The following is a 9426-nucleotide window of genomic DNA, read 5'->3' as shown; positions in this document are numbered from 1 at the left end:
TCTTTCTGCAGTTCTCACTTCCAAGGCCTGTCCAAAGGCCATACTCCACAAATCAAGTGCTGTCTGCAGAGCTTATCTTCCTCCGAGGTGGGAATAAACATTGGTGGCAGGAGTGGAGGAACACATGCATAAAGTGAGGATGAAAGTGATGGGCTATGGGAAAGAGAAAGCAGCATATCTGCTGGCACCTAGGAGTGATGGGCTATGGGAAAGAGAAAGCAGCATATCTGCTGGCACCTAGGAGTGATGGGCTATGGGAAAGAGAAAGCAGCATATCTGCTGGCACCTAGGAGTGATCACCTCTGGACAGAGTCAGAGCAAAGCTGCTTTTGCCCAAAGTGCTCTGAATACCACAGCAGAAGGTGTGATGATGTTGTGAGTCCTCCCCTGCTTTTTTTCCTGTCTCTGTGTAGCAGAGATGTTTCAGGTAGCCTAAGGAGGAGCATGCATTCTCTCTTGCCTTCGTGGCACATCACGGATGCCAAGGGTACCCGGGTGAAGGGCTTTGCTCCCGCAGCTGTTTGGGCAGAAAAGCGCTGAGATATTTTCTTTTCCCGCTGCTTCAGTGACCACAACCTATTCAGAAAAGCAGATCCCAGCAGCAGCACATGAACCCGCTTGGATTTGGCGCTTGGCAGGGCCAGGAGAGGGCACTGCGGTGCTGCCGGGCCCGGCGCAGCATCCCCGGCCCGGCGCAGCATCCCCGGCCCGGCGCAGCATCCCCGGCCCGGCGCAGCATCCCCGGCCCGGCGCTGCTGCGGCTGCAGATGCCGCCGGAGAGCCGCTGCCTCCCCGCGACCCGCCACAGGCTGCTGGGCTCTGGAGCCAGGGAAAAGCAGAGAGAAAATCAGGATTACTGTACCAAATGTACGCTGAGCCTTCCCGGGGCACCAGAGGCCCTTCGAGCTGGCTGGGAGCCACGAGCACATCCACGTTTGATGCAGTGAAGATGCCAGATAGCATCAGGCTTCCAGATGGGGAAAACCCAGGCGTGGGGGTCATGCTGAAAACACTGGAAAACAGAGCAGCACCTGCCTGGGAATCAGGGCCTGGATGGCTGGGGCTCTACCACAGCCTCGGGATGGGTGGCAGGAGTCCAGCCCCTCCAGCAACCTGAAACAAGCTGCTTGCATAAACCACCCCCTGTCACCTTTCTGCTTCCTGGAGCAGCACTAAACACAGCCCATCGAGATGTCCCCTCACACCTTGTTCTGCCAAAGTGCCCCACCTGGAACTTCCCCTCCCTCCTGCTTTCCCCCTTCCTGCCACCTCCCCACTCTCTTCCTGTTTTTCCATGTCAGAGTTTCGTGTGACACATGTGCCCTGTCCCCACAGCACGTTGCCCTCTCCTGAGGACATCCCCTCTGAGCTCAGGGGCCGAGGGCAGGCGCTTCAGCTCCAGCCCCATCCCGTCGGACTGGGCTGGAGGTGAGGCTTGGGAGCCTGCCTGCCCGCCCACCCATCTCTTCAGATAAAACCTGTCTTTCCAGGGAGGCAGAGCAGTATGTGGGAAAGCTGAGAGCCCTGGAACGTGAATTAGCCAGGGTGAGATGAATGTGTGATAGCTTGTACCTGGCAGCCTCCAATGGAGTGAGTTAACACTTTCAGGAGGGGGTTGAGCAGCGCTGGAGCTGGGTTTCACAAGGGCATCCCTCTAGCCCAAGCTGGGCTGGGGTCATCCAGGGCAGGCACAGGGAACAACTGCAGTGCTCGGGTCCATCAGGGTGACTGCTGGTCCCTGGCACAGCACAGAGCGTAGGCTGAGGACTGGCCTCTGGCACCTTTCTACCAAAGAAGCCAACATCAGGGGATTTTTTTCACCTGGCTTCCTTGGAAGTGAGTTACGTACTGCAGCTTTAAACAACATGGAGGAGGAGGAAGAGGCTGTCTGCCACTTCTTTCCTTCTCTTGGGGGAATGATGTACTTAGAGCTCAAGTCAGGAAAGGAGTGTGCCGATCCTAGCCCTGCCCTGTGTCTTCAGCCAAGTGAGGTTTTCTGCTCCTAACTTTCCTTTTTGTGCTGGTTGTCTCACATGGCATCACTCAAGTTCAGCCCAGACCTCTCATGGCTCGCTCAGAACAGACCCCAGGGTTTATCAGTGTCCACAAGCAAAGTGAAGGAGCAACTGTTCCCACAGCTCAGATGCCTTCCCTTCAGGCAGCTGCTGCCCAGCCTGGCTTGATGCCTTGGCCTCCCTTACCCCTGCAGAGCCCAAAGCCCATCCAAGGGGGACACAACTCAGGGGCTGACAGCAGAGCCCCTGCAAAGCACCGGGCAGGTGCTGCTGGATGCATCCACGCAGCCGAGGGTGGGCAAACCACCTTCCTTCCTCCCTCCCTCCTTCCCACCCCACCCCACGCCCAGGCAGCGCTGCAGGGACTCATCCATTCCCGACTTACTAATATGCAAATGGAGGCTTTTGCATGGGCCGGGCGCCAGGCTGCTGGGTGTCAGGGCACCCGAGGGAGCCGGAGGTGGGGCGAGGCGTGGCGGAGCCGCATGCTCCCCTGGCCCTGCATGGCAACAGGCAATGGAGCTCTAGGTCCCTTCGGCAGCGGACCCACGCCTGGTTTGAGAGGCAGCGGGTGGCAGAGGAGGGAGGGCAAACTGGCAGCCCCTGGCAACCTGGGGCTGACGGCAGGAGGCTGGGCACACCGTGGATTTCCCTCCAGCAGCAGGATGGTGAACCTGGAGTCTGTGCACGCAGGTAAAGAGCACTTGAGGAAGGCTCGGGCTGGAGCTCACCACGTAGCTGAGGCCGTGGACTCGGGCAGCAAACGGGATTGCTCTGATCCCTGTGACCTTTCCTCTCTCCTTTCCCTCCTCTTTTCCTCCTCTGCTATCACAGTGCCTGCTCAAGTGCCCACATTCCCACCTGGGGATGGATGCTGCCCTGATCCCATTTAGGGGGCTGCCAAGCCATGCCCACAACGTGGGCGCATCGCTCGTGCTGCCAGCCCCAGCGTGGGTCGGGAAGCAGAGCGCAGAAGTCTCTTGGGTACCTGGAAAATGAACATTTAGCGTCTGACCTGAGCTGTTGGGATAAAGCTGAGAGGAGTGAGAGGGGATAAATGCAGAGAGGGAAGCGGCAAGGCTGGAGGTGGAGCGTGTGCTGGGAGAGCGAGAGCACGATGCGACATCGGTTGGAAGGAGAAAAGTTAATGCCAAAGAGGGAAAAAGGAGGGAGAAACGAATGAGGAGTGAGCTGTAGGAGGCTGGCTTGAGTGAGGAATGAATGAACAGGAATACTCAGAGGAAGGCTCCTTCCTGGGGGTCTGACACAGAAGTAGAGCGTAGGTGGTCTCACATCTTCTCTGAGTAGACCTTCCCTCAGCAATTAGCTGGGGAACAAGAGCAGTTGCTGCCAGTTCCCTTGGAGCTGTGCTGAGCTCTAGCTCACCTGATAGAATAAGTTTAGCTTCTGCCCTGGGCTCAAGCCCCCATGCTTGAGGAGGAGGAGGAGGACTGCAGCCCCGGGCATGCCGGAGCCAAGGGTGACCTGGGCCAGGAGCGATGGCAGCAGTGACAGCCAGGTCCTGACAGCCCCTCCTGCAGCAGGGGAAGGCAGCATGGTGATGAGTGATGGGGGTATGGCAGCTGTGTGACCTGTGCCCGGTGCTTTGTGCAGCAGGAGATGCTGAATGCTCTCTCCAGGTTTGGAGGGGACAGGAAGGATATGTCCATCAGTCTGCCCCAGGCTTTTACCCTTTGTATATCTGTGGGCACGCTGCAGCAAAGCTCTGGTGGGGGGAAAATAGAGGGCTCTGTAGCCCCTCAGTGTCAGCCTGCAGAGATGCCCAAAGCCTCTGCTCCCCTGCGGGCTCTCCGTGGCTCTGGGATGCTGGCAGCCCCTCAGTGGCCAGCCAGCACCCTGCTGCTCAGACTTGCAGCCCATGGCAGCCCTGGGGAGGGCAGCTGGGCAGCCCCTGGCGCTGCGTGGCCGCGAGGAGAGGCTGCGGGAGCCTCGTGGTCTTGGCTCAAGGTGTGAGCGCGACTGGTCTGAGCACCTGCCATGGGGGTGTGGTGTCTCTCGGGCTGCAGCCCCCGCAGCCTCCTATCCACCCATCTGTTTTGCTTGTGGGCGACACTTTCTTCATGAGAAGATTCCCAAAATTGATACTGTGCCCTCTGTCAAAGCATCAGTCCCAGGGTGGATTTGGCCAGGCCCTAGCTGTGTGGACTTCCATCCCCCCCCACATCGTCCCACCCGTCCATCTGTCAGAGGGCTTAAGCAGCGTTTATTTGCAGGGAGGGCACAGTCAGGTGCCAGAGATCAATGCTGATGGGAAGGTGGGTTTTTTCCACCCTTGTGCCAGAGCAGTTCAGCATGGTCAGCCTCAGGGTCCCCATGCAGAGGTGTGCTGTGGTTCTCCCTCAGCAGGGGAGATGGTGGTAGGCTGCTGTGCTCTGCACTGATGCCACTGCTTCTTCCCCAGGCATTTGGATATTAAACCTTCCTAGAGCCTCCAGAGGGGCTCCAGAGGTAAAGTGCAGACAATTCCATAGGCTCCAGGTAAAGGTCTCAGCCAAGCCGAGTTCCCACCACCACCAGCTTTTGTTTTGCCTTTTAAAGCCATCAGGCTGGTTCGTCTCAGCGCCCATGTCTGAAGAGCTACGAGGAGTAAGGGCTTGGGAAAGCTCAGTTTGCTGACACCACTCTGTTTCAGCAAAAATAGAGATGCAGATATATCCCCAGAGAAGTGTCTGCACTGGTAGAGTTTCTTTGGTCTGTGTGAACACACCAGATTACCCCTTCTCCAGGTATGTTTGCTAGCTGAGGTAGAGCAGCACATTTTTAATATGGCCCAGGCCACAGTGGCGGCTCCTAATGGGTCTGTGGTTGAGAGTGAAGCAGTCCCAGGTTGCATTACTTTTCCCAGAGACTTGTTTTTTTCACTAGCTTGCTTATTCCCTGTATATTGCCACTCTGGTAAGGCTGGATGGAAGGAGCCTGCATTTGGCTGCACTCAAAGTCTCTCAGTCTTGGGATATTTTTCAGACATGGGGTGGGTCAAATTCAGGTGCATCACTGTACTGGTTTATACTGGGAGACTATTGTGTGTCAGGTAAAAAAGTGTTGTCTTGATTTTGTTTAGAATCATGTTGGAAAGTAATTCCTCTCTATATCTGCTCCTTGTTCTCGTGGATCCCTTGGAGGACAGCTGGTGCTGCACTGTTGTCCATAGGTATACAGAAGCTGACCAGCCCCCATCACTCAGATCAGGAGGCTTTGATCAAAAGGGTTTTCTTTTGCTTCCTGTGGGTTTTGTTTGTTTGCTTTGTGTGTTTCACTTTCTCCCAAGATATTTAAACTGTGATAACTTGTGTGCATTTATGATGGGAATTTGAATCTCTGTGAAAATAACATCCTTCTGCTCCATGTATGAAAGAATCCCAGGGCAGTACCTCGGCTCCAGGAGGAGAGAGGTTAGCTGATGAATAGCCTGTGATATGTAATCAACTTGCAGCTGCAGTTCCTCCTCACTTCACTGCCCACCCCAGGCTATACATGGCAGCTGCAGCTCCTCCTCTCCTCTCTGCCCACCCCAGGTTATACATGGCAGCTGGGGTTCCTCCTCTCCTCACTGCTCACCCTAGGTTATGCATGGCAGCTGGGGTCTCTCCTCTCCTCTCCTCTCCTCTCCTCTCCTCTCCTCTCCTCTCCTCTCCTCTCCTCTCCTCTCCTCTCCTCTCCTCTCCTCTCCTCTCCTCTCCTCTCCTCTCCTCTCCTCTCCTCTCCTCTCCTCTCCTCTCCCACATGGCAGCTGGGGTTCCTCCTCACTCACCCCCCAGGTTATGCATGGCAGAGGGGTTGGGGGCTCGCTCCTGGCAGATAGCTTCTCATGGGTTGCTTTAGACTCTGCTCTTCTCCAGCTCTGTCTCTTGCTCTGTGGTCTTGGGCATGAGACAATTTTCCTTCACTGATACACCACTCATCGCTTTGTGCTCACAATAAAACCCACATCACCTTTCTTTTGCAGCAAGCTTGCAGGCTTTCTCACTAGAGCAAGCACCAAACCTCTGCAGAGTTTACAGTTTTTCTTACTCTATTTTATGAGAACTGGCCTTCTTTTTTTTCTTAAGATACATCTTGGCAGCAAACAAAACTTTGTGCTTTGTAGATTGCCTAAGTTAGGGTCCCTTGGCAGTGTTACAAGACAAGAAGATGTTTATAGCTGATGATAATTGCTCTTCCTGCAGTAGAAATGCTTAGAAGCCCCACTAAACCTTCATGTCTTAATTGCAGTGGGTTTATTTGAAGGGGGAAAAAAAATCCCACAACTCTTCTCTCTCTCCTTTCCCCCTCCCTGCCTTAATGTAATTTAAAGAAAGGAAGTTTTTTGAAGTACATGAAGGTTTTTGCACTCTGGTATAAAATCTTGTCCTTTTCTTCTTCCTTTATTCATTGCTGAAGAAAAAGCTTCAAGCTTTAACCTAAACAAAGCTATTCAGTTTTGGCCAGAAAAAGCAGCTGATTTGCCCTTTGCACACTGGAAGTTTGAATATGGGAAAAGAAAACCTGAGCAAACCAACCCAAAGGGCTGCTGGCTTTAGTGTGACAGGGGAAATGGGTATAAAAACCTATTGGGCTCTGCTCACCCTTTTGGCCATTTGGAAATACTATCAGGCACGTATGGGAAAGAGGAAAAGGTTTGCATGATGCTTTTAAGAAGGCTTCCACCTGCCTTTTCTACCACAGCAAACACTGGCCCAGCTTCCACACTGTTGTTATTAGCAGATGCAAATGGGATGACTGCTGTGGCCAGCACTGGCTGCAGGAAGCACATGCAAATCACTTGGTTCTTCTTAAAAAAACCCATTTTTATCTTTTCTTCCCCCTCTCCCCTCAACTAGCCTGGAAAGAGTTAAAGTTTTCATGCAAAGGGGCAAAGAGCTAAGAGGGTGTCCATCTGAATTTGAATAGCTAATCTTCCTGCTTTCACCAGTGTGTATTTTGCCTCTTTTAAGGGGGAAGATGAGCAATCCCTGTAAGGCTGACTGTTCCCACCTTTTCTTGCAGCTGTACCCGAAGGAGAACGTGGCCCCGGGTGTGGTGGCAGCCATCACTTCAAGGGTAAATGACAAACTTATTGGCTTTGGTAGGGATGGGGGGAAGCAGGAGCTTGATGGCCAAGCACACTGCTGGGTTGGGGACAATGCTTTGGAGCAAGGCAGCTTCAGTGTTGTTTTCGAGGGGTGTGTGGGGGAGAGCTGGGTCAATAGTTTGTAAACAGGGATGAGACAAGGTAAGTTTGCAAGAGAGAGGAGGAGAGAATTTGCTTCTCTCAGAGCATCTTAGTCTGTGCCTGCCTTTCTGAGGCTGGTCCTCCCTTCGTGTGCTTTGTGCAGCACCAAGCACTGGCCTGGCTGAGCCATCTCCAGGGACAAGGGAAAAGCTGGGAGGGACCCTCTGCCTCTACAGGGACAGTATCAGCCCCAGAGCTACACGAGCCGGTGTGGGACAACACCATAAAGCTCAGGGCAGAGGCCACTGAGGACTCCCTGTGGCTTTATCCTCTGTGGGGACAGGGATGATGCAAAAGGTGAGGCCACAGCAGCCAACTGGGGAGGGGGGAAAGGAATGAGGGGGATGCAAAGAGCAACAGGAGGGAAAGTGCATCCTCGGAGCTGATGAATATTCTAGTGCCTGTATGTTGAGGAATCAGAAATTTGAAAGTCTGATGGTTTATTATAATTACACATTCATTTGTGCTGTTTGGTGGAAGCCACATGTGCCTGTTGCCTGGGACTGTGACCTGTTATTAAAATCAGTTGTGCCTCCTTTTCCAGAGATCAAGATGAGCGGTGATGCGGCAGATTCCACAGACACTCGGCATGAACCCGACCAGGTGGAGCCAGGTAAGGAGGGTCTGGGGTGTGTGGGGCAGGTGAGGGAGGGGAAAACAAAGGGGCACACGGGTGCTGGAAGTTTCTGTTTGTGCTTTGCTGGACTCCTGTTGCTGCTACATCAAACTCTTCCCACCAGCCTGGGAGATATGGAGAATGTGCTCTGGGATAGGGTTGTGAGTGTGTCTTGCTCAGCCTGCAAGAGCCTTCTGTACAGCAGTGGATGCCCATGTGTCTCAGCAGTGTCCTCTGCATGGAAACACACATCTTGCCAAAGGAATTATACAACTGAAACAGTCCTGGTCTGCTCAGTTTAGCACAAACAGCTCTTTGTTTTACACAGGGTTCACGTCAGGATCATTTCCTTAGACAAATTTCCCATGGGCTAAGCCTTTTTTGGCCACATATATGTAGAAAACCAGGAGGGACTTGGGAAATAATCAAATCCAACTAGGTAGTTCCAGCAGAAATTACCACCCTTCATCCCAAAGCATGATTTGGTTTCTCATTTCCACTGCTCCCACTCGGTGGCTGCTCAGACTCTCCTGTTACCTTGCTAGAAGCCTCAGCTTTCCTTGAATACAGAAAGCTGGACAACAGAGTGATCCTCTGAAGCTGGTCTTAGCACTGGTTTCTGCCAACTTCTGCACTGCCACAAGGTGGGATATACCCCAGAAAAATCAGGTTTGTGTTTTCTGGCATCCCTTCTGGCTGGCACTGCCTGCAGTGGCCTTTCAAGTGTGAGACGTGAGCCTGGAACTCCACAAAGGCTCATGGTCACGTTCCCTTTTAGGCAAAGAAACATATTTTTTACTGCCCAGTAGGTATTAGAAACTGTGAAGCTCATCTATGGACTTGGAAATAAATGCCTTTTAAAACCAAAACTGCCCCAGACAGCACAGAGGGATCATTGTTCTTTAAATAATGAGGAGCTCTAAGCTTGGAGTGGAGGGAATGTGTAACAGTACATTAAAACTTTACATGGAATGATTTTACTGTTTCTGTTACATTTCTGTCACTGAGATAACTTGGAGGGGTGGGAAAAAAGATGCCTTTGTAAAGCCAGAGAAGCCTAGGCATGTTTTAATGGCTCTAAAGCTCCCCTTTTGTTCACAATGAGGGCTAGAAATCACCTGTGGTCTTAGCTATTAAGATGAGCTGTTTGACATAAGCTAAGGTGGAGATAAAATCTGGATTTATTCATGGCCATGAACTCTGTTTGACTTTGGTCAGCTCAGCTTCAGCCCAGGACTTTCAGATGACCCCAAGTTGGTTTCTTGAGATAAATGTTTCCAAGCCGACCAGCACCAAAAGCATCTCAGACTTCCCCAGCCCTTTCAAAAGTAGCTGTCAAATTGGGAAACCTGGGTGTCCTGAACTGTTCTTGGCACAGAGAGTTGATGGATAGCATAGATGTAGATCAGGGAAGGCTGTATTCAGAGCTGGTGTTGGCTGTTACCAAGTGTAGTGGGAGACTGTTGCAGTCAATAGCGTTAAAGAGGCGAGAAGCTGCTGCCACAGTTGATTGGAGAATATAGGGTTTTCAGCTTCAGGTTCCCAGACAGCCATTAGTGTTA

The 9426-nt window shown here is 52.6% G+C and overlaps 1 protein-coding gene across 1 annotated transcript in view; it reads left to right on the top strand.

Annotated features, from left to right (window-relative positions):
• The first annotated feature begins 2424 nt into the window (after nucleotides 1-2424).
• The window catches only part of POU2F3 (POU class 2 homeobox 3), a 39292-nt gene continuing 32290 nt past the window's right edge, over nucleotides 2425-9426 (top strand). The window contains 4 exon segments of the mRNA XM_062014167.1: nucleotides 2425-2495; nucleotides 2497-2708; nucleotides 7023-7076; nucleotides 7793-7861. Of these exon segments, the coding sequence (XP_061870151.1) occupies nucleotides 2425-2495; nucleotides 2497-2708; nucleotides 7023-7076; nucleotides 7793-7861 (406 nt within the window).

The sequence above is a fragment of the Colius striatus genome, chromosome 23 (assembly GCF_028858725.1).
Source record: "Colius striatus isolate bColStr4 chromosome 23, bColStr4.1.hap1, whole genome shotgun sequence".
Taxonomy (NCBI): domain Eukaryota; kingdom Metazoa; phylum Chordata; class Aves; order Coliiformes; family Coliidae; genus Colius; species Colius striatus.
The sequence above is the reverse complement of the archived record's forward strand: the minus strand, read 5'-3'. Positions and strand labels throughout refer to the sequence as shown.